Consider the following 27,444-nt stretch of genomic DNA (forward strand, 5'->3'; position numbering starts at 1 on the left):
TCCCCGCCGGGCGCGGGGTGACAATGGTGCTCGGCGGGGAGCAGCGGGCGCCCTGATTGACAGCCGGAGCCTCCTAAAAAAGGCCGCGGAGAGATGCTTATCGCCGGGTTTATATAGCGGGGGCGCGGAGCGGCGCGGAGCAGGCAGCGGGGCAGCAGCGGCAGCAGCGGCGGCAGGAGCCGGGGCAGCGCTCGGAGGCGGCGGCGGGGGGGGGGGGCTCATGCCCGGCCGCCCGCCGCTCTGGCAGCCCCCGCAGCCCCGGGGCCGGCGGGCCGCCCCGCCATGCACTGCCAGCCCCAGCCGCGGCTCGCCGCGCCCGGCCGCCCCAAGGCAGGCAGGAGGCGCTACAAGACTTTCATGATCGACGAGATCCTCTCCAAGGAGACCTGCGATTACTTCGAGAAACTTTCCCTCTACTCCGTCTGTCCGTCCCTCCTGGTCCGACCCAAACCGCTGCACTCCTGCGCCGGTAAGCGCCGCAGCCGGGGGGATCCGGGGATGCTCTCCCGAGGGAATCGGGGCTCCGGGGATGCGCCGGGGTGCGTGGGTTTGCGAGCCGAGCCTCTCGCACCTCGGTGCGGCCAACAAACTCCCGCATGTCCCGCTCCTCCCAAAATCCAGCCCTGAACCCGAGTTTTCACACCCCGTCCCCAACGGAGGGGTTCACGTTCGCTCCCGCTCCCTGTGTTTTCCAGGGAAGCGCGGGGAGATGTCATTTAAGAAATCCTCAGGGCCACATTGCTAATCTCAGGGCACGGTGGTGGGATTCAGCTTTAATCTTCTTCGGGGTGTTCACAAATAACTAACTAATGCAAATGATAATGAGTTACCAGGAGCACAGGTCCTCTAGTAGAAAGCGGCCTTGATCGTGTGCTCGTGGAAACCACTGGTGTTTTTTTTTTTTTCACTGCCATCTGTGGGAGTACAAAGAATTTAATAGAAAATTTGGAAAAGGAGAAAACCTGCTGTTGAGGCACATCGTTTTCTACCCTAAATTCTCCCTTCCTGTGAAACAAGTTAGATTTCTAACAGAGGAGATGAGGAAAATATTTGTGTTGATTTTGTGGACGTAAGCCCCACAAATAAATACACACAAACTGATCTCTGTCCTGGAGACATACCACTGATTTTAATGCAACAAAAGGAAAGATTGTGTCTTGACCATGGGCGTTATTAAATTTCACAAACAGATTGGTCTAATGTGAGCTTTTAAAAATCCATGTTAAAAGTAAAAAATACCATTCTTATAATGCATTCCAGATTAAAAGAAAATTAAATATCCCTCTCTTTCTGGTGAAATAGGCAGTTTTCCAAATTTATATTCTTCCCATAAGGCAACATTTCCAGTGGTGACAACCAATGTCTTAACAGAATCGGCTGATGAAACTGAAACTTAAAAATACGTTATTCAGAAGATCTTAACTATTAAAAATATTTGTGAAGGACTAATTCCCAGTAAAATAATAGATATTTCAAAGTCATAAAATTATACTTTTCCTCTTTCTCTTTCCTGGGAATGTTCATTTTGCATTTGTATTAAGTTGTGTTTAAAAATTCAAGATCTGCACTTTGGCTTAGGTTTGGTGGTTTTTTTTTTTTGTTTTGTTATGTTTTTTTAATGCTTAGCTGAATATAAATAAGAAGGAACTTTTCAGGTCTTCACGGAGCTGTGCTAATATCAAACTTGCTGTTAGGGTATCCTTACAGTTTGACGGGTAGAGTAAGTCCTTGATCTTCCTCCAACCTCAATATTTATTTTATAAATACTTATAATTAAAGATCCAGAAGCAATTAGGAGGCTGGATCAGAATTAAGAACCAGGATGACCAACTTTTTGGGAGAGGTTACACGCATAGCGTGATCCTCATTCAACATTTATTTCTTCCGATTGATTTGTGCGTGACGTTCCTTGCCTTCTCTAATCGCTGACAGATTTTTATGCCAGAAGATCTGGTTGTTAATCAAGATATTGCTGACAAGGGAATTTTTCAGAGCTGATCCCTCCTTACTGCGTAGACAGTGAAATTCGGAGCTTGGCCGAAATGGGCATGAAGGTCCCAAATGGGTTCAGTGTATGGGAGCTCGCAGTTACACGGAGGGGACCCAATTCCACACACATCGGCGTCAAGGGCATGACTTCCACAGACTTTGGTCTGCCAGGAAGAGGAGAGAGATTTCCATCTCTCTTTGGACAGAAAAAGGAAGCAATAGAAAAGAAAGCTCCCTTTAGCACCCAAAAGGAATATTCACCTGAATATTTACCGACATCCAGAAGCATGTAGGACTAACTCGGCATCAGAAAACATGCTTTGAATGTCATGTTTAGTCTAAGGGATCCTTAGCGTTTTCGATGTGTGGGGCGTTTCCCAGCAGCTGTTTTGAGTCTCACCATCCCCATGGGGAAAAAAAGAGAGATTTTTTTTTTTTTTTCCCAATATGTAGTTCTGTGTCAAGTATAGCAAACATTGTCTTTGCAGGACTAATATAGATTCATTAAATAATCATTAATAATCCTCAAATGATTCAGCAGTGGATTCTGAGTGATGCTAGCATGACTCCTGTGGTTACTGTTCAATTAAAGCCTTATTTCTTTTTGTGCCTGGGATCTTTAATGAGTTTGCCCTCCAGACTGTGTTTCTAGCCCAAGCTCTGGCCTGTCCCTCTGTCAGGGTGGATTGTGAATATCTGCTTCTAATGGAATAAGCTTTATGGAGTTGCAGTGCTTGAGAAGTGAAGTACGGAGAGAGATTTGCTTGCGGGATTAAAACCATAAAAGAAACTGCTAGAAAAGTCCACGCTTCCAAATTGTAAGCCTTCCAAGGTTTATAGGTACAATTGAAGTCCTGTATGTATTAGATAATGAGATTTTTTTTTTTATTATGAAAGAGGACAAATTCTGTTGTTGTCTAAGAAGTGGACAATACCACAAAAGATAACTAAATATGAAAGAATTTGAAAAATACCCAACACAAATCTGTTTAAAAAAAACCAAACCCAAGTGGAAAAAAAAAAAACAAAACCAAAGCACTTAGTGACTAAAGAGTACAGAAATACAGCGTTATGGCGTTTAACTTGCTGCCTGCGTTTCCTTTGTCTCTTGAGTTAATCAGGGAGTGAGCGCTTAGTCTCTTTGTGGTCTAGAAGAAACGAATCTTAATGTACATCACAGAAGTGTACCTTGCCAGTGTAGTCATGGCTGGGACTCTGGAGTGCTTGAAACACTAATGAGTGATTAGTTACTTCAGCGGAACTTCTCCTCAGCAGCATGGCTTTTTCTCGAGTCAGGAGGCAAATCTTGCAGGTGTTTTCATGGCTCCGAGTTAATAGTTCTTTCGTCTCGGGTGAAGTCAGAGGAGTCTGATATGCCTTTATAATTTAGTTGGAGCTGAAAAATAGAAGATGTTTTAGTTGTGCAGCGTGTGTGTTTAACAACATCCCTTGTTAAGTGATCTGAAGAACATAGGGAACCAAATGGAAAATACTTTTTCTTTTGGCTATGATCAAACACTAAATATTTGAGCATGTGCAGCTGAATTGGGACAAAAATTGTCAAGCAGAGAGAGCTGGAGGGTGGAAGGAGTGTTTGGGACTTTTCCTGTGCATCCTGAAGGTGAAGACTGGTGGTTTAGTCGTGAGGAGGATGCAGGAGGTCCAACGCAAAGCTCACAGGTCTCACTGGGGACATTCCCATCGCAAAGAGCTTGGAACGAGCCCCAACCAAAGTTTTTCTTTGGAAAGAAAAATGCAATTACCTGTGGGGGGAAAAAAAAAAATCCATCACTAGCTTAAAATTGGTGTAGGGACATGTATTGTGGCATTCATTGAGCCAAATAAACGAGGCTGTACTCACACTGAATCTGTAACAAAATGCCCAGGTTCAGAGCCATTACGATCACAAAGATATTTAAACAGAAATATTTTCAAATACCTCTTTAATTTATGACTTTTTGGATTGTGATGACTTAGTGAAAACTTTTTATTTTGTTCCATGATATTTCTATTTTTATTGGCTTTTCATATTATGTTATCTAATTAATTTCATGGAATCACGGAGTTTTCAGAGTTGTATAAGTAATGATTACAGTGTTAATGTATACTGTGCTTAGTATGTTGTAGTGATTTCTGAAGGTTGCTTTTTGACTGAGCGAAGTCCTATAGGAATCACTTTTCAAATTGTCTTTATATAATTGTTCAATTTTAAATTTAAAAATATTTGTAGGTGAGTCTATACCGATTCTGATTTGATTCCTGGATTTCCTTAAAATCTTGTTTTAGCAATACATTCAAAATCCAAATGCCACATTTGTAGTTCAGGGCATGATAAAGACTCAAAGGACATTGTCGGTGTAGGATATTGTGAGCTCAAGCTGGAAATGTTTCATATTTACGGAAGTAACTAAAATAACCTGATAAAATAAACGCTGGGGTGGTCATGGACAGGGTGTGGGGGAGAAGTTGTGTGCTACCCCTGGTGATAGTGGAATTCCTCACATTGTGTATTGATAATGGACAATATTGTTCTTGTGTGTCCTTTCTAAATGATCTCAGTTAAATTAAGATGGCCGAATTAAAAAGAATGATGTTGCCTCTTTCAAGAGAGCTTTTTGTGAGTTTTGTTTATTTTAGCAATGTTTGCATTGCATATTATTTATCTATGCTCTGTATTCATTTTTACCTGGATCCGTTCTGGACCTCATTGAAATACCTTGAATTTAAAATTATCGTAGTGACTGACAATTTAAATTCCAATGAACATCCGTGTAACTTATTTCCATTCTACCCCAAAGTTTTTTCCTGGTCCGTATCTCGGGTAGGCCTGCGCTGCTTTCTCTTTTTGTCTGCGACAGTAGCTATACCTGAGCAATGCCTTGCATGAGTGTAGCTTTACAGGTACAAATATGCCTTATATTGCTGTGGTTTGGGCTTCTGAGAGAATTAGCTACTTTGATATCAAATATTTACACTTGTGTAAGGGGAGTTGTATTAAGGGGATTGTACTGCTTTGCGTATGTTTAAAAGTGCCACAGCTTCTGGAAGTGGACATAACCTTAATTTTCTCAGTTTTTTTTTCATCTTTTTGAAAGCTTACTACTAATCTGTGGAACTAGTTGCCTTTAAAGAACACTAATAATTATGACTTCCTTGAAATTATTATTTTGGATTTTGGGGTTGGGTTTTTCTTTTTGGAGGGGGAGAATGAATCGAGGTTTTCATGTAGGTAGGTTTCTGGTATACAGTGCTTCAAAACTTAAATTCTTCTTTTTCTGTTCTTTTGTCTGTCTTGTGTTGTTTTATCTTAGGATGAAATTGGGAACGGCTTATCCTAAAGGGTTTTTTTGAGCTTCCATTTTCCTGGTATATTTGATATTTTTGCTTTCTAGATTAAATAGAGCGATACCCGCAACCACTGGGGCCGGCGGGGAAGCTTTGCTTGTGCCATCAAGTGTGAGCTTTGATACTCCTGGTCCTCAGTCAGTCTTGTCAGCCTTTTTAGGAAACCATGGTGAGAAAGTAGATTTATTGCGTCTTAAAACAGCTCCGTTTTTATGCGTGACCTCACAACAAGATTCCTTCTGATTCTGTTCAAAAAGGCCTTGGTATGGACAAGGTTTGAATTTGCTCTGAGACATTACTTAAAAATCGGCTGGAAGCCATTTCTTCTGCTCAAATACTCGCTGAACCTTTTCCTTTAAATGGGTACTGTTACGGAGTTCCTGGGGAAAAGCAGGGCACTGTGGGAAGGGAAAAAGGAATCCATGGAGTGTATGGCCCAATGTGGGGAAAAATGAGATGCCATCCGTTCAAAGTGCGTTATCTGAAGCATAACAGCTGGATTAATCCCCTTAGATAAAGCAAATACAAAGTTGTGCTTATACCTTCTCCCAGGCTGACTTGAACCTGAGTGTGCCCAGCATCAGCCCTGCATCTCCAGGGGGGGCTGAATCGCCATCCCCAGTACGCTGCAGATGTGAGGCTTTGCCGTGGCATCCCAGTCATTAGTCCAAGGAGTTGGGAAGAGTTTTGGTCCTGTGGTGTGTGGAGTGGGTGCTCAGGAGACCTCGATGTCTTAAAAGTGCACCTGCGATGGCAGGAGCTGGGGCTCGATGACTCACGAGGTCCATTAAAGATCTGGGTCCCAAAATGTAGTTGCCGAGGGAAGCAGGACAAAATGAATATGCTTGTTGATACGGCAGCAGAGCGCGATAGGTGCCAACTTAAATTGCAAAGCTGTAAGTGTCTCTGCGAGGAAATCTACATTGCTGCAATACTGTTTGGGATTTTTTTTTTCTGATTTGTGCAAACATACGAAGAAAAATAAATCTGAAAGCTGCCTACATTTATTAAGTTTAGCTTACAGTGTTCAGTATAATTCTATAGCTTAAAAGCAAAAAGTAAAGGCGAAATGACAAAGGAAATCTATTAATCCGGACAAATATGAAGTGTTGCTTCTGTAGGTGTCTCCAATCCAGTATTAAGGAAGCTATCAAGTATTCCTAATAAATGTAAGGTAAGTCACAGATGATGTTACCGCATACAGATCCTAGAAGATGCAGTCACATTTAAGCTGACCTCTCGGCACGCTCTTCTAGAAAAGTCAGTATTTGCTGTCGGAACTGTCTCCCTGCTCCCGTAGCGTGATTTATTCAGCTGCAACCTCAGGAAAGTCTGAGTTTTCTCAAAACTCTCAGCCAAATAAAGCCCCATCCATTTTAGCCCTACAAGAAAAAAATCTTTCTGTAGCAATCACGCTGAAGACCAGCTTATCTGCTGAGGTAAACTGAACAAACGCCACAGGCTTTGACAGTGGATTTGTCTGTAACTGCTGAAAATTGGGCACAAAATTTAATTTTAAAGAGCTTGGCACTTTTCAGGATGTCTTCCTTGGTTTTTACGTGTTTTAATGTCTTTAGCGGAAAACATTGTTCAGAAATGCCAAAAAAATGGTGTATGAGGGATAATAATGGTCTGGCTAATCATATTTATATACTCAGGGAAGAATCTGTCAATTTTCTTAGGCAGATTACACCCAATATTAGAGGTGGTATTTCAGAAGCAAAGCCAGGTCAGAATCTGAATTTGAAAATGGGTCTCACTTAGACTGAGCAGGGAAGTCTGGCTCTAGACTAGATAGATATTTAAAAATTTGGAATCGAGGCTGAATTTTGCTGACTGTATCTTGGTACTGTTAATAGTGAGTAAAAGAAATTAATGAAAGGCGAAACTACGTGGAACAAAGCAGAAAATCACACCCCAGTGATTGCAATAAAACCTGCTGTGGAAAGTAATCAGCGTTGTGGTTGCGGTTAAGCGTGAATAAGCATTGTGGAGGAATGTTATAATAAGAGGTATTAATGAATGTGGGATTCCACTGGGAAAATTGACACCTACACCTTATTTTCTAAAGCCTCACGGCTCACGCTGAAGCGCAGATTAAATCTATCTACACAGGTTTAGGTTTAAATGCTGTGGATTTGTAAAAAGTATCCTCAATTTGAACACTGCTCATGGAGACTACGTGATACAGACCTCATGCCACAGCTCTCAAGTTATTGTGATTATTATTTTTATGACTTTTATTTAACTTGCTGCTGTAAAATGTAGGAAAAGACAGATTTGTCTAGTAGACTGAATGTCCCCCAGCATTGCTGCCTTCAGTAGCAGCTGGGTATGAACAAGGGCAAGAATCTTCACTGGGGAAATTGGGGGAGAAAAAGTGAGATTGTTTTGAGCCCACGGGTTGTGTGAAGTCCCAATCAACTCGCCAGGCTGTGGGGAACAGAGCAGTAGCTAAGGAGAGTTTTTGATTTTTCTTCTGTTTACTTGTGTTGAGCATTACATCTGTTTTCCAGTGAGAGAGTATGGTGAAGGACCGCTCGCTGTATCATAACCTTGGCAGTGTGTTGATCCACCTTCTGAAAGGTTTTAATGCCAATAGGAGTGTTGTACGCAGGTCTGGATGATGGAAAGAAATCTCTGCCTTTCTAACTTTAAGTAACTTCCATGCCCTTAGTGTAAGCCTGTGAGGAGAGAAGATTTGCATGTGACTGTACGTGGTAGATGGCAGAGCTGGTCATCTGGAATTGATCATCACATCAGGAACTGATCTCGGTGGACGACTCGCTCAATACACTCGCTGGAGTTGTTTCTTAATCCACTGCTGGCATTTACTGGGTTAGAGAGAGGCTCTGCTCTTGTACACTGTTGCTCAGATGGTTTTGATTTCTTGATTCTGTATATCTTTTTCTTGTGCTCATTCGCTTGATACCTTGTCCAGTTAGAGGTGATGGTGCAGCTCTGCTTGGAGGAACTGGAAACTTGGGCTTTGCATTTGCAGACCATGTACAAAATTTCATCACATCAAAGCAAAAATACTAGGAGTACTCAGAGAAATGGATGATTTGGTTTGTTGGTGGATAGAAGAAATAACAATTGTACTTCTCGGCTCAGTGATGGAAAATGTTTTAAATTTATTTTGGCAAGTTAAAAATTTAAAAAGTGTGTAGGGGGGAATCAGATCAGAGAAAACACTTGATCTGGAATAAAAGATTGAAAACACCTTCTAAAGGCTGAAACAAAACTCTAACACTTTCCTCTCATGAGACATTTGGCAAAGCAATGAAGTTACTTTTTGTATTGAAAAATTTTCATCTTGTTTTCTTTTTTGAGGAAAGGAAGTTACAACCAAACATTTTCAGTCAGTTCTATTTAAGAATTGCTTCAGCTGGACCGCGGAAGCCAGAACATGTTAACACAAGCTTCATTTGCTAGAAAATAATGGTTCCTTGGAAAGTTTAGGACCTGGTTTGTGATCTCTGCTGTATTTGTGTGAGTCAAGACAAAGTCTGTAACAGAACGGGATCTCAAGAACGAGCTAATGGGAGCCGGGCAGTGGATGTCCTATGTATGCTTTTACTCGGCGGGGAGTGGAGCACAGGATTGCTCCGCTCAGATGAGACAGACCAAGTTGTGCCCTCTGCTGATGGGAGTGACGGTGTCTGCTCACACTGCCTGATACAGGAAAGTGTCCCCTGTTTGCGTTGCTCACCTTTCTCACTCTGCCAGGAAAAGTTTCTGTGCCATGGTGTGTCTGCTCGCTCCCACCATGGATTGCACGGGTGAGACGAACATGAGAGGTTCAGAGTAGGCTTAGCGGCAATAAATCGTGAGGTCATAGTAATATTACCATCCAGGGAAATATTTGAGATGGATTTCTCCCCCCCCCTCCCCCCCCGGGTTATCTATTATTTCTTGTGTTCCTGGCACTCTGGGAGAATCTAGCTGAGAGGCTTCTAGCCCTTTGTTGAGTGATGTGAAATTCCCAAAGCTACATTTTAATGACATCTTTAAAAATATAGAGAGATTTGGTGTTAGGACCTGGCTCACACAGTAAATACTTAATATTTTCCATTTTCCTCTCATGTAACTTTTCATTTTGACTGGTTCTTGGCATCTTCTCCTTCATTTCTCTTGGCCAGAACGTAGCTCGGAAGAACACCAAGTCACCAGTTGCAGATATTTTGGACAGGTGTTCGGATACTCAGCACTGAGACCCATTTAAGTAACTAAAGGGAAGGGTGAAGAACAGCCTTTCCCAAAAATCCTCTGTTTTCCCAAACGTGGACCCCTGCACTAGTATTCAAATCTCTTCCAACTGCAGTTAGTGCATCCCAGTGTTGCAAATGAAGTTATATATGTGCTGCTTCTCGCATGCCCTCTGAACGTACCCAGGCCCCAGAGGGGACGAGTCCAAGGGGTCTGGGTGATGCTGGTAGAACACGGCTGTGAGGATGCTAAAGGTTTGATTCTGCTCTTAGCTACCTGATGAGAATTCATGAGAGTGGCAGGGTTCTTGGGGTCAACATCAGTTAGTTGGCTGTGTAAATCTCTGGCGTGCCACATAGAAAGGCAGTGCAGCATCTCTTCCTAATGAAAAAAAAAAAAAAAACCACAAAACCCCCAACAAACTATTTAATTTCCCTTTTTTGAATGATCTGTTCATAGCTGGCGCTTTTCTAGAGCATAAATATCTATCGTTCAGCAAGAAATGACTTTCATTAAAAACAAGAAGACATTTTCTAGAATATCCTGGCATATATGATGAGTGGGAAAAGACAGTCTTTTCCCTGTATGAGTTTTTTATAAAACTGTGGTTTTGGCAGTGTTTATTTCCAGAATATTTGAGCTCTCTCTAAACCACAAAACCTGAAAGAAAACTACCCTTAATCAACAGCTCCCAGAAAAAAATCTCTGCTTTGTTTTTTCATTTTCTGTAAAAAAAAAAAAATAAAAAAAAATAAAAAATCACACTCTCTCTTTTTGAAGGAGAAAAAGTTTTCCAGAACTTCCTATATGACAAAAATAGAATTCCCTTTGAAAATATGATGACAGAAAACTTGCAAATGCTTATGCTCTTTTTTTCTGTGAGATTCCGAGCAACAACCTTACAGTGACCTTAAAATGTGTTTGGATGTGTGCATTCAGGTCTTATCTTGTAAATTCTTTAGCGTGCCAGTGGTTTTTATTCATGTAGTTGGCTGACTTCAGCAGGACTACTCATGCAAAGAAGGATTTGAATTGGAAGCTTTTGTATTTGCCCTGTAACTCAGTCTTGCTGTTTTGTGGAATTTCTTCAAAATAAGAGAGTTTTCAGTGTGGTCTTCAAGTAATCTTTAAACATTTGGCTCACCATTTGGCTTTGGATATTTCTACTAATGATTATCTTCCAAGTTACAGGATAGTTAATGGCTAATTTTCCTGATGATGCGAATTATGAATTTTTTTTTAAACTGGGATTTTACTTCACAGCAGTTGGCTTTCATATGAATTTAATTTTACTAGCCATCTGCGGAACTAATGTTGAAGCAAGAACAGGTCCCTGTAGCTTGGAGTGTACAGGTGCCTATTGCCACATCTAGTGTCCAGCTGCCTACATTTACACATTAAAAAACAAAACACTGTTGTGTAAGCACAGCACGGTTGAAGCCTTAATAAAAGCATCTCCTTTTCTTTTACAAGACAGAGAAACGTGTGTGATAGGCTTGTGGTTACTTAAATAGGGTATTCTGTGACAGATTAACCTGTCATCTTTGAAGCAAAATTAGCAGTGGTGGTACTGTCTTATGGAAAGTATCGACTTGCACACTGTGTATCACGTACGTATAATTGCATAACATCTATGTCTTTAGGAAAGCCTAGTGCTTGGGCTTGCTTTTATTCACGTGGCTCGAAGAGGAAAAATCTGAAAAATCTCCCTGAAGTAGTGAGTAATGTAATAATTGATACAATATAATGGTGAAAACTCTGAAGCAAATGGGGATGATTATTATTTTTTTTTTTGCCGCAAAACATTTGTGTGAGTTTGTGAATACATTTTGCTTTACCCTTCTGTCTGTTTTGTTCAAAACCTCCTCTTGACAGCTTTGCTAACAGTTCATTTTGTTCCTGCGGTGACTAAGTAGTGGAGGAGCTGATATTTGAAGTTTTCTGTAACAGCAGAGGATGGTCCTCGGCAGTTTGGATCTCTGCCGTCTGCTCTTTGCTGCGCTCTTTTGCTTTCCTTTAAGCAGATTTGGTTTAGGTAGCTGGAGAGCGGTGAAATCCTCCACTGAGGGACAGGAAGGCATGCCAGAAGTTAGAAGGGTTGGTTTCACCTTGCTGCAATAAATTACAGAGCAAGCATAAATGATGGGAAGGAGTTTGATGAAGTGGGTGAGGAACAATTGATGGATTATTTTGGTTAAAATTACTTAGAGCCCAATCCAACTCCCACTGAAGTCAATTAAATCGCAGTTGGACCAGGGCCAAAATGAGTCAAATTCAATTATGCCTTAACTGTAAACATTTAAAAGCACATTATTATAAGGTAGTTTAGCACTTAAATTACATTAATACAAAAGCACTTACGAAATCCCAGACTGATAGTGTTTTATTTGTACAGCTCTATTGAAACCCTTTTCCTTGCGGCTGAGACCTCTGAGACTGGTGCCTAACCCGTGGAGCACCTGTCTGTCGCGACGAGATGTCTCAGCAATTGGTGCTGTAGACGTTGTTTCTGCCCATCAGAGACTAGCCGGCTAGCGATTGCATGAGAAGAGACAGCAAAGAACACCAAAAAGAGATCGTAGAAATCCCAGCGTCGTTTCATCTAATTGTCAGGGTTTAGGGAGCTTACTTGTGTAAGTATCAGCTCATAAACGGCTGAAGCTTTTGCATGAGCCAATCTCAAAACTGTAATGGTTATGGGTATTCATCTTTGTCTCAGCTGAACAAAGTCCAGCATTCAAAATATGATTTTAGAAGAAATAACGTGATAAAAAAGATGGATTTATGAATATATTGAAGTTTAACAACATATGGTGGTGTTTTCAGAAAATCAGGGAGATTATCGTTTAAATTGTCACAAGCCTGCTTTAGGACAATTTATGTATTTTTTTTTTTTAAATAAATTTAGGATTGAGCCTTTTCGTTCAGTCCTCAGAATTTCTCCTTGCCGTCCCTTTTGCAACAGGGCGAAGGCATCTCCTGCTGTTGGGAGCAGCTCAAAGTTGGCAGGTATAGGGTTTCCTGGCGTGCATTTGTGTGATGGGGTGGGCTGTCTCAGGAGGCTTTAGCGCCGCATCCTAAGTGCCATCCCTAAAGGTCTGTCAAAAGCTTTGGGACATGGCGAGCTGCGAATAAAACTGGGAATAGCTCTTAACTGGGGTCATTCCTGTCTCTCCGGGTGAACTAAATACACCCCACAGACAGACGATCTCCCAGGCCATGCCAAGCGCCGAAAGGACTTGTGCAGGGTTTGAAGTTGGTCTGTGTTTTTTTTTTTCTGTCTTCGTAAACAGCTGTGTTTAAAATGACAGATAGGGCCTGCTCTGTGTTTTAACTAAGGACACATCACTCTGGCTCTGTGAAACGCCTTTGTGGTGGATGGAGATGCAGAGCGGTGAAAGGATGGAAAATGAGACATGGGTGGAAATGACAAAGATGGGTTTGGCGGCGTGCGCAGCTAGCACAGGGGTGTCGGAGCCTCTGCAGAGCTGTTTCGCTGGCTAAATGGACTTTGTTTTTAGGCTGGCAAACTCAGTTCGGCAAATTATTTCCTTTTCTTTTGTGCTGTCAGAGTTTTCATGGTCGTCTTGCCTCTTCTTGTATCCTTTTCTGTTTTCCATGTGTTTCTATTAATAGCAGGATCAATTAATAGCTTCCACTAACACTTTCTAAAGAGTTTGCAACTATGATATAGAAATTTCTGTCCTTCAGAGAAGGGTAAAAGTGATACCTATCCAGCGGTCTTTCTCGGGGGAAAAAGGGATACAACCATGATAAAACGTTGATAAATGTTGATCTAGGACTTCTGTGGCACATACTCAACTTGAGGAAAAAATACTGCCTGTTTTTGTCCCCATCAGTAAAAACCAAAGACGCTGTGGTGAAAGCAATGCAGACAACTTGATAGCTATAGTTTATGATCTGTGGTTTTAATATGTTTGAAAAAAAAACGATTTCTGTGCCTTATTTCTCCGTTCTTGATATTAGCACGATTAGTCATGTTACAACTTGTAAAAATGCATTAAAATCAGTTGACAGCTGTTTAAAAACTGAGCATTACTATTATCTATTCACAGATACTGCTTAGTACAGCCTAGGCGTGATTTGTTTGACTCGTATTAACTCACCAGTGATCTTAACCTTTCAAAAGCAAAAACGGTGATAATGTTTTTACCTGCTGATTGTATTTCTCTATCTCCAAGTATATGCCTGCAAAATAAAAATGGTACTTTCCTGTAGTAAATTACAGGATAGAAAATCCTTTTGGACAGTGAAGGATACTGAAAACGCCTTCATTCATCACGGTGCCTTGACGGCAGCTTCGGTTGAAGAAAAACATTTCCTTTAGGGGAAATATCTCGGGGAAAACTCCCGATATTCCTTCGGAAGCAAAGCTTATGCTGGATTTCTGAGTTCCTCTGCAATGATTTGAACTTCTTGCTGATGATTTGCCAGGACATAGCCCACTCTACCCTGAAACCAGTCATGCCTACACGGTATTCACTGAGTATTTCTTCCATACAAAAAAAGTTGTAATGGAATAGCTGCTATTGCCTATTGCTGCTTTGTTAATTAATTGAAACTTGTGTTCATTGCCAGTAGCTGGTGTGTAGCTTGAGTGTGGCTTAAAATGTGGTGGATTCTTGTCTTAAAATGTTTGTTTTCCTCAAAGTCAATCATGGGTCATTTGCCTCCAGTAATTGACACAGACAGTGGAAATGTTTGTCCAGTTGATGACAAAGTTGAGTGTTTGAAAAGTTATTGCCTTTGGTTAAACTGGGGCCAATTTGCACATTGTGAGAAAACTCAAGTACACACCTCATCTGGTTTCTCTCCACAAGAATTTTCTTCATTCAGATGTCTCACTTTTTACAACAATCAGTAAATAGTGACGCTTATGTATTTTAAACTCTAACCCTTTCCGTGCTGCAGATTATGTCCAAATACTGCTTTTCTCAGCATCTCTTGATTTCGCCCCCCCCCCCCCCCCCCCCTTTCTTATTTACTCCTTGAAGTCAATAGAAGTTTTGGGTGTGTAGAGAAAGAATTGCATCAGACTGCAAATATATGAACGCTTTCTGCTGAGCATTCATTTAGCTGGCAGCTTGGGGCATGCCGCTGTTGGGAGCGGGGATAACTGAATGGAGCTTGTGATTTTGCAGAGCCCCTGGAATAGCTGAGACCTTTGCAGTGGGCACTTGGTGGTTTGGCCATCTCTACTTGACTCGCTGTATGGTGCGGAACCAGTTACATGCTCACTTCATGCCTCATCTTTCCCATTAGCTAAAGGAAAACAGTGGTTCATTAGACACTTGTGCAAGGTATTGCAAAATCCTTTGCTAAGAAATGCAAGAGAATCCCAAAGTAATATGGTCACTGGGGATGGCATACATTGAACTGTACTCTTCGTGAGGATTAATTAAGTACAACTAAAATCTATGTTTTTCCCACCAGAGAGAAGCCTGTAGGAGGGAAGAGCTTTCCCCACGAATCACACTAAGATAGGTGTTAAGACAAAGCTGTGGTTATTACTTTGTAGGGGTTTCAACTCATTCATTGGTGACTTTTATCCATCCTTTGACCCTTTGCTGGACCTTTTTCATTCTGTCCATGTCCTGTGCTTTTCGATTTGCTCTTTCACCGTCTTCCTTCATTTTTTGCTCCCCGAGCTCTTTCTTGCTGTCTCCCCTCGGCACAAACTGCTTCTGATAATGTTTGAGTTCAAGCCGAACTTTCGAACCCATGACGTCAAGTTGGTTTGGAATTAGGCAAAACCAGTTTGCCCATCCCTCGTTGTAAAAGGGTTAATCCTCTAAACTATTGAGAGACAAGGGCAGGGAATTATGAAAGGAGTCCCTGTTTTATAAGCATTTGTATTGCCAGTGCTTGAATACCCGTAATAAGTAGGTTGCTTCTGTGATTAATGACTGCGTTTTACATGCTGATGATGGATGATGTGTCTTATTGTAGAAGCCATTTATTTTTATTTGGTTTCCTCACCCAAGCAGTACTGGAAATGAGATGTTAACGTCTTGGTGGGAGTATGTTTTATTCTCAACAAGCTGATGAAAGGTGACCCACAAAGAGGAGAAAATAATTAAAATGATGCCTTTTCTTTTGGCTCTTCATAATGTGTGCAAAGGCAACTCACAGGGATTTTTGTTTTAATACAGGATTTTTCTTTTTCTTTAGCAATTGTTACTTTGTTCCCTCCAAGTTGGAATGAATGCATTCACTGTTGCATCCATCTAACTTGAAGATTTTCATTTCTATAGACTGATCTGATAAAGAAAGGAGGAAAAAGACTTAAAGGACTCTAATTGGAGAAAATCTATTTGAAGACTGTGAAATTAGTTGCAGCGTCCAAGCAAGTCTTTCTAAAGCTCTACATAAACTGAAAGACTTGGGATCTGGCTTCCCAGCAGATCCTCCAGGGCGGAAACAGAGACAGCATGGCATCGATACTTCGAGAGAAACAGATGAGTAGGATTTTTTTAAAAACGGTTAGAATTGAAGTGCTTTTTCCGATGTGGTTCACCAAACATATATTAAAGGCTCATTTAGCACTTGGAATTTAAAAGACTCCTCATAACTATTATACCATGGCTGAGCAAAGCAAACCAATTCAGCTCAATGGATTGGAAGCGTTCATTGCTTTTCATCGTATAGCAGTAAATGCCAATAATTGCGTAAATTCTCTGGACAGATTATCTAATCACGTTCTGGGTGGGATACGGCCCCCATTTCAAAGCTTAATGAACGCACTGGCAATGTAAAGAGCCTGTCGCGCTGCCTGCAGGGAGAGCATGGAAATACCCAATCTAAGATGAGCTTCATCCTAGCGGTGCCACATAAAGGAGTCTGGTAATGATGGTGTTTGAGAACTAAAAAAAATATTCCCTGCAGATTTATTTATTTACATCACCATCATGTAAAAACTGGCAGTCATGGGTGATCTTTGGCAGAATCTCTCTTGGTTTAGAAGAACTTTAAAAAAAAAAAAAAAAAAAAACCAAAAAAAAACCTGAAAAAAGTTATTTTGGTCTGAAAAACCACGCACTGCATATGTGCCTGTTACTGGAGGAGTTCCCGTGGAAACATTGCCAGTTGCACAATAACAGGATACATGCATTGCTTCAATATTAACATATATATTAATGGCACATTAAGGAATTTTGTAATCGTATGACACAAAAGAGTTCTCAATGCGGCGCTCATGCAATTTATTAATGGGACATGTCTTCAGCAAGCTGTGAGATAGTAACACCTCTGCCTCCCCTTGTGGCTTCCGTTTGAGTACTTTCCGGACCATAAAACAATGTTGTGTGGTAGCTATTATCATCCTCATTTTGCATGTGGGGAAAATAGAAGTCCGGTGAGATTCAGGGACTTGGCTGAGGTCCTACGTTAAGGTGGTGGCAGGGTTGGAAACACTATGCCTAATGTCCTTCCCTAAAATCTACGCCTAGGTGAACAGAACTTTGTTCTTTTGGTCCTTTATGGGGCAGGTGAGAGTAAAGTCAGTAGGAATGAGACAATATTCCCATCAGTCTGGATTTGTTTCTAATGCTAGTGGGAACTGTACACCCACACATGTGTGGAGGGAAGAAAGGGCTGCATTGTTTTTTGCGTATTGACTTTTGTGATTGGTATTTAAATGAGATTATCGAGTCACAGACGTACCTGTGGAACACGGCGATGCTGCATTCCTCAGTGACAGGTGCCGTAGGAGAATCAGAGGTAAATAGATGTGCTGATGAAAACCAGAGATGGGTGATAACCAAAGCTTCCACTCAAAGCCCTCCAAACCTTAGGGTGAGGGAAGGTATCCCATCTGGATCCCTAAATCAGAGCGTTTCTAGGGGCGTGTTTGTAGTTCTAGATTGGAGCTGTTGGGAACAGGCATTCTTCTAACATTTTTGTCCTTCATGGCATTAATTCACAATTAAAGCTAGCAGAATTTGAGCGCTGTAGAAGCCTAATTCAAACCCATATGATTAATTAGGGCTTATCTCCACCCTAAGTCCTACTCTGTATTTGTCTGGAGATGTGAAAACAGTGTCTCCTTGGCTGACTTCCTATCAGAACAGAAAAAAAAAAAAAAACATCCAGCATGCTGATGGCTGATGTGAGTGAGGGCTCGTATTGTTTGGAGATTGGGACAGGTCGAGCTCACCAACTGGAATTTCTGGCTTATCCTTCTACCAATGCTGTGGTATAGGCAGGCTGGTAGCTGGGAAACCTTGTCAGAAAAAAGATGACATGTGAGCGGTTGCATGCCTCAAAAGTGCTTTGCAACTCTAAGGTTGACGTTTTTCTCATGGAACTGCTTACTCTGGGTGCGTCCGTTTTGAGCCTGCCCATCCTTGAGACATTTTTCAGCTTGCTTTTGGAGATTAGATGAATTTCAAACTCATTTTGGGCTTCAGCTGAAAAAATCCACCACCCACCCTGAAATGAATGGGCTGGGTCTCAGCTACTATAAATCAGACTGGTTTTGATGTTGGGAGCTATGCAGGTTTGTACAAGCTGAAAGTCTGGTGCAGACAGTACACCCTGGTGTAGCATGGACTTAACTGTTGTTTGGAGTCCTCTAGGTCCTCCTTCACCGAGCAGTTGGCTATTCTGCTTGTTGCTTGTCTCTTTTCCCTGCTACAGACCAACCCCATAGCTGCCTTGTCTGTTCTGTTTGTATTTTCATCCAGTGGCTGTAAGCTGCAGTGAAAATACATGTGTAATGCTGCGGTCTGACGTGCTCTTTCCATGATGTCTCCAGTAGTGAATGCAGCTTTCCTTGTCCTCACTCACTGCTGGGCCACAGGGCAGGCTAATTATGTGCAGATGTTGAAGTGAATGGAATATCGGTTTGCCTGGAGACTGGGGGTGTAAGCGATGTGAGCATCCCGCCTGCCCGTGTCCATACTGGATAGACGCGGCTGCAGGTAGAGGCAGTGATGACACCGTGTGACCGAGGGTTCTTGCAACATCTTCAGCTCATGACTATATATGATGTAGCCAGTCCTGCTGAAGTCAAGGCAGCAGCTTTGGGAAGGCTGTTGCCAGCACTGGTTTTTAGCAATGTTGCAGAACGGTTTGCAATGAAAAGTCTTGATAAACTTGAAATCCAGCTGTACTCCCCCCCTCCCGCTGTCTTTGATTCATTCTGTTTGGGTTAAAATTCAATCCATGGGGTGACATGGGTATGCTGTTATTTGATGTGGAGGGAATAAAAATAGCTATGCCCTGTGCTGGTGGAAGCTATGACATAGTCTTTGTCAGCTTATTCCACCTAAAAAATCAGGTTTGGAGGAAATCCTTATGCCAAGGTGCTCTAGATTGCCATAATGAGGTTTTGGCTTCCTGGAGTAATAGTGTAATGTGCATTATGCTTTGCATAATTCCCTGTATGTGTCTCTCTTCCTTACCCCAGCCACAAGAGCTGGGTTAAGATCACTGATCTAATTGGCAAACACAAAGGATAGACAGGCTGTGAACAAAACCTGCTCGTGTATCATTTGCATCCTTCTAAATTGCATTGTTTGTGCAGCTGTTCAGCCAAATCATCCGCAGAGTTTATTTTTGTCCATAGAGGAAACAGATGAGTTTTCTCTCTGTTAGGGCAGATGCAAGATCAAAGAATCATATATGCAGCTCAGAGAGACCAACCTCTCTGCTAAACATGTCCTGATGGGGGCAAGATTATTAATAAAGCGACCCTTGAGATGATAAGCCACAATTATGAGACAGAGGCTTTGCCGAGATATGACAGGTCTCTTTCAGGTTAACACTGGTACTTGCTGAAGTCCCTCTTTCATTTCAGTGTGGTTGAAAAGAGGGGGGTGTCTGTGTATTTTAAACACTGATCTACTATTCTCCCGAGAAGAAAAAAGCGTTTTCCAAAGGATCCATCAGGCAAACTTACACAGTCTGGTGTTTAGAAACAATTGAATGCTCTTTCTCCCCATGTGTCACTCACCAAAGTGTTTTAGAGGCGCGAAGCAGGAAGAGGCGGTGATATTTATGGCAAGCTTTTTGCTGGAGCTCACACAGGGGTGGGCTTGAGAAACCTGAAGAGTGCTTTTGTGTGCACGGCTAGTCAGCTGTCCAAGGCAAGTGTTTGCTTATGGATGTTGTGATAATAATTAACAGAGCAGGAAGTAAAGGACTGATTGATTTATGCGTGCATGGCATTATGTGTTTGAACTTGGACAGAAACTGCGAAATCCCGAGAGGGGGTAGATTTATTTGTCAAATGTGTAAGGAAATAAGAATGGTCATAATGTGTCAGTCCAAAGTCCATATAGACTTGTAGCTTGGACGGTGGCCAGTGAGAGATACTTAAGGAGCAGTATAAAGAACAGAATGTGACTTATCCTTCCATTAAACTGTACCCTCTCAGCTCTGATGATCCGTTTCCAGATCTAAATCCAAATTTTGCTCCTTGACCAGTGACACCATCTGGACAGAGGACTGGATTTGGCCTCCTGTGTTTCTCCCCAGTGTCCTAAGATGTCTAGTCATCTGGCTGTCATCAGTAAAGACAAACCCGTTGCAATTTAAGCTTAGACACCCTGAGAGCTATGTCATCTTGGTGCAGTGTTTCTCCTCCACCCCCAATAGACAAGAGCAGAGGCTCTCTGTAAATCCATTCCTTCTAGCTATTTCACTCTGTAATCTTTTGGCTACTTTGCTTCCTAAGTCTGCGTCCAACGGGTGATGAGCCCTAGAGTTGAGACTTATCCTCGGTAATGGAGGAAACGCTTGGCTGAAGTATATAACATGACATAGTTTAAAAGAAAGAGCTTCAAATTGAAGTTGGCTTAATGGAGCTGAAGTGTCCCTCGATGCAGATATTGTAAATGAGGTGATGGCTTCTATCCCAGTAACTTTCCTGCACTGCCTGCATGCTGTCGTTTATGGAGATGTGCTCATGTTTATTTCTCTGGGACTAATGTGGCCTGGTCTTAAAACTCCCTCGGAGTCCGAACAGTAAGGGCCTGGAATGGAGGTTCATGTCCAAACCCACCCTCCGTTTGGAGCTGTTTCCAGTCGTGATGGCCTTAGGCCCATGTATCCTAATAGGAGATATTAGGACTGATCTGCTTCGGTTCAGGGTACCTCCTTTCCCACTCAGTAGGATTTAAAGGGATCATCTGCTGTTGGGGAAGAATCCCAGACAGAATCATGTTTCTGTAGCCTCAGACAAAGAGCAGGACCTCTCTCAGCCACGCTCAGTTTGCCTGGAGAGTATGGGTTTGACTCAAGGGGGGCTCCCTTCCAAAAGGCAGGTTGCTGTTTGAATACGTGAAGCAGAATAATTCAAAATAGAGAACTGGTGCGTGTTCTTCTGATTCATTCTCTACTGATTAAGCCAGAGTGCTATTACATTTGCTACAAAGGATTTCTTGAGAGCCAGCCAAATAGATTCTTTAAATGCTTCTGAAAAAAATAATAATCTTCTATATATAAATTTTCTTCTTCACTGAGGATCTGACAAGGTCCTGGCACACTCCCCTGTTTGACAGACAGCCTGGAAGGAAGGCCGCTGTGTGCAAGGAGAACAACCTACAGCACCCAGGTGGTGCTTGCTTCTATCTTTCTGGCAATTGAGAAGAAACCCAGCAGCTAAGTGTTGCTATCCCGTGATAGCAGGAAACCACGGCGGAGTGACTCGCCCCGGGATAGCAGCACAACCAGGTCTTCCCACTCCAGGTTCAACATGCATTCCTATCTTCTCCCCCACCAGTGTGGCCCTTGAACAAAGCTAGCTTGTTATAATGGGTATCGCCAACCCTGCCAGAAGAACCCTGGTGCTGTCCTTTAGGGATCTGGCATCCCTGGAGACGCTGATGCCGTAGGTGAATTTTTGGATCATGTGTATAAGAGATAATCACCCCACAGCAAGTCCTGTCGAAGGCAGGGTATTATACATCTGCCTGTGGCAGCAGGGTGCGAGACTAGTTCTCGTTCAGGGAGGCGCTCAGCCTCGTCATTTGTTCAAGGCCAATTACTTACTGTGTGTATGGTGCCTTAAACATGAAAAAAAACACAATATAAATATCAAATGTCATTATTAAGTGAGGATTAATTATCTTTCTGGTTAGTTTTTGTGAAGGCCTCCGGCGTGCATGCCTCAGATGCGTTCAAACTTATTAATTACTGTTATTATGTAGAAGTTATACTGAAACATTATGTTGAGAAATTGTTACTGGAGACAGGCTTGAAACAGAAAACCTGGATCTCGCAGCTCCAAGCGCTGAGGAAATGTCACTTGTGGCTTTAAAATTGGGCTAAACTTAACCACAGATCAAAGTGCCCCACAGCTTGGGGAAGAGCAGCTGAAGTGTGTGTCCAGCCCCACACACCTCTGGGCAGCTGGACAGGTAGTTGCAGGATGAGAGATGCTTTGAGGAAGAGCACCTTTTAGCTGCAATCTGTTACACTTGTTATTCTACAAGTTAATATTTACAGACATCAGGGGTTTTGTTGGCAGCGACTTAGCTGAAAACCTACCCCCTCAAAAAAGTATCATTGAACAGAAAAGTGGCTGTGCTCAAATGTGCTTAGGGAAGGTAAAATAGGACTCCTGGATGAGTTCTGATTTTCCCCCACCTAAGAAGCTGTTGTCAAAAATTACCATTTGATGAGGTGCCACTTTTTCCCCCCCGCTTACATTTGGCTCATCACAGAAGCTATAGACTCCTGAAGAATTGGCCTTCAGTCAGACTGCCCTACGCTAAAATTAGCTGCACTAATTTTCATTTTTTTTCCTGTTTTCCTCCTGTGGACGCGTGCATGTAAAATCCTGGCTCCGCTGAAGCTGATGGGCATTTTGCCATGGGCATCAGTTGGGTCTGAATTCTTCCGCAAGGGAGAGAAGCCATTTGCTACCAAGCAGGCTTTTTTGCTGTGTAGCTGAGTTGCATTTCATTTTTGCAAGGCTCGTGGTCCTTGTCAGGCTAATGGAGTTCATTGAATTGAAGTGGAAATAGAATATGGTGTAAACTGTGCCTGCAGCCTTTCATGATGAGCAGTTAGACTTCGCTCCAAGGAACCTCGCTGTGTGCTATTTTGGAGCACCACCAGTGTCTCTTCGTGCTCCAGCTCTGCATTTAGATTTCAGGGTTGATTTTCAGAGTTGTCTGCTCTGCTTTCCCGTAGCCTCTGTGACACTCATGATTCCCATGGAAATTTTGGCTCTGTGCATTTGGGCTGAGTCTTGGGACTATTTTTGGAAGCTTCCAAAATGTCCCAGAAGTGCCCTTCACCTCTGTTTATGTGCAGAGACTTTGGCTCTTGCTTAGCTACAACTGGTTTCCACATCTAACTAAAGAAGAAGAGAGCTAGTAGAAAAAGAGACAATCAGAACAAATGAAAAATCTCCCTTCCCAAAACAGTGCTAACTCTCAGTTAAGTGACCAAGCTCCTAGGTGCTGAGATGCTGGAGAAGAGGAATGGCAACAAAGAGCATTCTCAAGCATTCCCAGTTCTGGAATTCCTATTTAATATGTAATAACCACAGAAATATCTGATGATAGAGTTGAGATATGGTACTTCTAAAGGTCTGAGGATCACATGCAGGTTTTCCAGCTATTTCAGTATTCAAAGAGGGGTGGACTCTGTAGGGTTGTCTTACAGTAAGACTAGAAAGAATTAGAAGAGAACCAATGTCTGAACTGGCTGTTGCAAGGGATTGCTGACAAATTATCTGTTGCCACCTCTCTGGCCAAGCTTTGTTTGACAGGGATGCTAAAAACATTTAAATCTGTACTTAGGTACCACCTCTGGGCTTGAGGCTCAGTCACCTTGTGCAAGGGACAGCTTCAGGAGGACTTTGGCTATGCCTGGACTTCCAGCCCGTTAGGAGAGGACTGTAGGTAGGGGTAGGTGGCTCTGAAAGACCATCTGTGATAACGTGTTGCGAGAGCTGCCCCCTGCAAATACACTGACTCATGTCTTGGAAACTGTCAAGCTGTCAACGCAGTTTTCACAACCTAATTAGCCCACCTCTCTTCAGGCCATAATTGGCTCAGGTGCAATCATACCCTGGCATGGCTGTGCTGCTTCCCATTCTAGAGATAGCTGGGGGATCTGTGTGCAGCACCATGCCGCATAGCGTAAACATCACCCAGGTCATTTTTTTTAACTTGGGATTCAAGTGCGTGTTAATGAGAGAACTCCAGTGGGCAGACCTTCTAGGAAAGGACTGGATCTTGGGCTATCTGCAAGGAGGCTGGGGGACCTGGTTATTTCCCTTCAGCCTTCTCCTAAGCATCTGTTCCTAAGAGGGAAATGAATTTGCCTGGTATACACCCAGCCCATTACTGTTCTTCTCTTTCCTTTTGCCTTTATGTCCTTATCAGGGCGCTTGGTGGAGCACAGCATTGATCTCGGGAAGAACCTGATGCAAACTGCCTTCTAATAGTAATCATAAAGGGGAGCTTAAGGAAAACATTAAGAGTAGATGAGTGCAGTACTTTTATTTACACAGTGGCTTAAGTTTTTTGTGTGTTAGTGGATAATATAATGCAATTGCAAATAAGCGAGGTATTTCAGTGTGGCAGCACCTGTAAAAACATAAGCATGAGGAAGAGATAAGTCTCTCTGGGGAGGTGCTTAGTTGGCAGTAAACTTGGCAGCTTGAGGGTACAGGACACAAGGGCACAGGCAGAGGGGGAGTCTGTGTGCATGTTCCTCGTCCCACCGCCTCTTGCCTGCTGCCTTGCCTCAACCGACCGTGTGGTTGCTTTGATGACAGCTTCACTCAGCAAGAGAGCCGACAGCGTGGCTGTGCAGCGATGCAGTGCTGGATGTAGGCTGAGACGAGCCCTGCCAGGTGAGGGAAGGTCGTCTTTCCAGGAAAGACAGGCAGCAGTGCCCGGGGAGAAGCTGATCCTATGCTTGCCAATGCTGAGGCTGCTGGGGAGGCAAGGATGTGGAGGAAGAGGGACGGCTCAGGGCCTGAGCCAGGTGTAGATGGAGCAGAGAAGGCTTAAATCCAATGTCAGCAAAACCAGATGAGGTAAGGCCTAACCTGAGAGCATCAACTGCTTTACTACCCTCAGTGGGGTTTCTGATGGACAAGAGAGATGCCACAGGGCCACGTGGTGTGTGCTGGCTGAGGACACTAAGCATGTGTGAGAGCCATGCTAGGTCCCTCACCAGCCTTCAGCTGGCTCTAGCAACTACAAGGCAAAGGAGCCCACATTGACCTGAGAGGATGTCCTGTGTCCTGGGGGACACAGCAGGTATTTGGCTGTTATCTTTAACCAGTTGGCTCCTGGGCCACGTTGCATTTCTGGATTGTATCAGGTCTATGCTCAGCTTTGGCTCACCCCCACTCCCATGGAGGCTGATGGCAAAGTTTAGCCAAGACCCGTGAGAATGGCGTGGCTGGGATATCTCAGCTTTTGGGGGAATCTGTGCTGAAAAAGTAGGTGTAACACCCTCCCCCCTAAACAAAGGGTGTACGATTCAACTTATTCTCAACATTTCCTTGCTGCTTTTGCCTTTTGTGCTTTGCACAGGGCTTGCTTCTTCCTTTCAGTAGGCTGCCTCCTCCTTCAGCAAAATGAAGCTCTTCCCTAAATGAACTCAACTCCTTCTTGGTTCCCTTTTGTTTTGACGCTCAGGAGACAGCAGATTTATAGACCTTCCTGAGTTGTAAGTTCATTTTCTTTTATTATTTACCTTTCACTGCAGCCCATTCTGAGTGAGATTTCATTCTGCCTCCGAGCGGGGCTAACCTGCCAAGAGGAGCTGATCCATAAATCTTTCCTTCCTTTTTCTTTCTTTCCAAAACAGAATTAGCTGAGTTTGCCTAGGAGGAAAACTGTTCTGCCATTGCCGGCAGTCAAACAGTGCAATTAATTAGTGCTTTCCCTTTTCTCTTCCCTCTAGTCTGTGTCTGCCGGGGTTGAAAGTAAGCCAGGGAGAAGGGGGAGAGGGAAAAAGAAGGGGAAAAGATTTGTTTGAAGTATTTGTTTTTAATTAAAACTTTTGCAACACGATCTGATGTAGTGGCGATGTACCTATTGTGTCATATCTAGTGGCCATGAGAAGATCAATTGAAATGTCCCAGCGGATGAGTAGAGATGACTTCAGGTTGGTCTGATGAACAGCAAAGTGTTCCCAATCCCTGCTCGTGGAGCTGGAGGCAGTGTGGGGAGGCTCCAGTCCTTGCTGCTGTGCCCCTTGTGTTCACATCTGGGGGAAGAGGGAGTAAAAGGCCAACACACTGCAGAAATTTGCCTGGGATATCCGCTTGTTTTGGCTAGTGAAAACTGACACTCCGGACTGAAACCTTCTGGAGAACATGGGATGAATTCTGTGTCCTTCTTGATGTTACTGCTGAAAAGCAAAACAAGTGAGAAAAAAGTATCTTTAGATATGTTAGATCGTGATGCATTTCTAGGACAAATATTATACATGTAATTAGGAAATGGGAGTCCAGGCTTCTTCTAGACCTGTGTGGCTTTAATAAGCCAGTTAATTTCAAGGTGGTGTGGTCGGTGCATTGTGCAAGGTCTATTATTCCCTCTACAGCGGCTGCCAACATGGCCTGATTTAAATAGCAAAGCAAAATGTTTTCAGATCCGTAGAAAACACTCTGCAGATCCAATGTCCTTTTTATTTTTAGCTCTTGGTTAGTTTTAGCAACTGAGTGGCCAGATGTTAGCTTTATGGAGATGGACAGAAATAAGAGCTTTCTTGCTGCTTGAAATTGAGACTATTCAAATGCTTAGAAAAATAGCTCCAGGAAAACTGTTGCTGAAGCACTGCTCCTTCAGTTGTGCATGGTATGGAGTAGGGATTATACTAATACTTCCCAAGTATTTGAGAAATATTCAGCAGCAAAGTGAGCCCGAGACTACCCTAGACTTTGGGGTGATTAAGATTATTCTAATGGATAAAACTGGGACTTCTCTGTATAAAACTACATAGTAAGAGACCACTGTCCCTATGGACAGCATTGAGACCTCCTGAGTCCTAAACCACTGGTGGCTTCCATCATTGGACTGTGCTACCTCTTGATTGTTTTAGAGGAGACAATAAAACACTTGAGGTGTGTTGCTGGGGTAGCAAACTAATCGCTCATTTTCTGGGTTACGTGGGCTGCTTTTTGAAGCAGTGTTTCTCTCTGTCAGCTCTCTTCAAGTGCAAAAGGCCAGTGGGTCAGGATTGGAGAAGGCACTTGGACAACAATTCAGGAAAGCATGCGTTCAGCTGAAACTGTTCAGAAAGGTAGGTACGGAAAGGAAGAGCGCTTCATTTCCATTCCTTCCCATTTGGGGAGACAGAGCATGTCACAACAGTGCTGAGCAGACAAGAGCTGCTTGCCAGCATTTAATTTGTTGAAGGTTAAGAAATTATTCCATTCTTACAATACCATGTCGGTCTAGAAATACCTTTGAACTCTGGGGGATGTGAAATGTAGATCTAGCCTCAGATTTCATAGTGTTTGGAAGCCAGAGCTTTATCAGGGTAAGAACTGTACAGATGGTTTAAGGGGAGTCATATTAATAGTGTACCTAGAGACAATGGACTGGCTCAACTTCAGCTACCTTTGAACTTTGGGATAACTAGATCCAGAACAGGACACTGAACTTCGGCTTTTTTCTTTGTGACCTGGAAGCTAGTTAGGGCTCTGCAGAGGCTAGCTAGTTCTGGTTTCTGGCAAGGAGAGTTGACTGCTAAAGCATTGCCCTCTTTCTGGCCAGCAGCTTTGCCCCCAGAAAATATCTGCAGCCTTGAACTCCACATCTTTTTCTAAATGCAGTCCTTACTCTATGCCCTAACCGTCCTGTGTCCTTATCAGGCTGAGGGCAGAAAGCTGAGAAGTCTTGTATGTAGCTGGGCTGAACATCAGCAGATGCTTTCATTATTTACGATTGGTTTCTA

At 42.9% G+C, this 27,444-nt stretch overlaps 1 protein-coding gene across 1 annotated transcript in view; it reads left to right on the forward strand.

Moving 5' to 3' along the window:
• Positions 1–282: 282 nt before the first annotated feature.
• BARX2 (BARX homeobox 2) overlaps positions 283–27,444 on the forward strand; it is a gene marked incomplete at its 5' end in the record, with an annotated part of 35,819 nt that continues 8,657 nt past the window's right edge. The window contains one exon of the mRNA XM_082493849.1: positions 283–469. Coding sequence (XP_082349975.1) covers positions 283–469 — 187 coding nt within the window. The remainder of the gene's footprint in view (positions 470–27,444) is intronic.

Source organism: Vanellus vanellus (assembly GCF_965231255.1).
Source record: "Vanellus vanellus genome assembly, chromosome: 21".
In the NCBI taxonomy this organism is placed as follows: Eukaryota; Metazoa; Chordata; class Aves; order Charadriiformes; family Charadriidae; genus Vanellus; species Vanellus vanellus.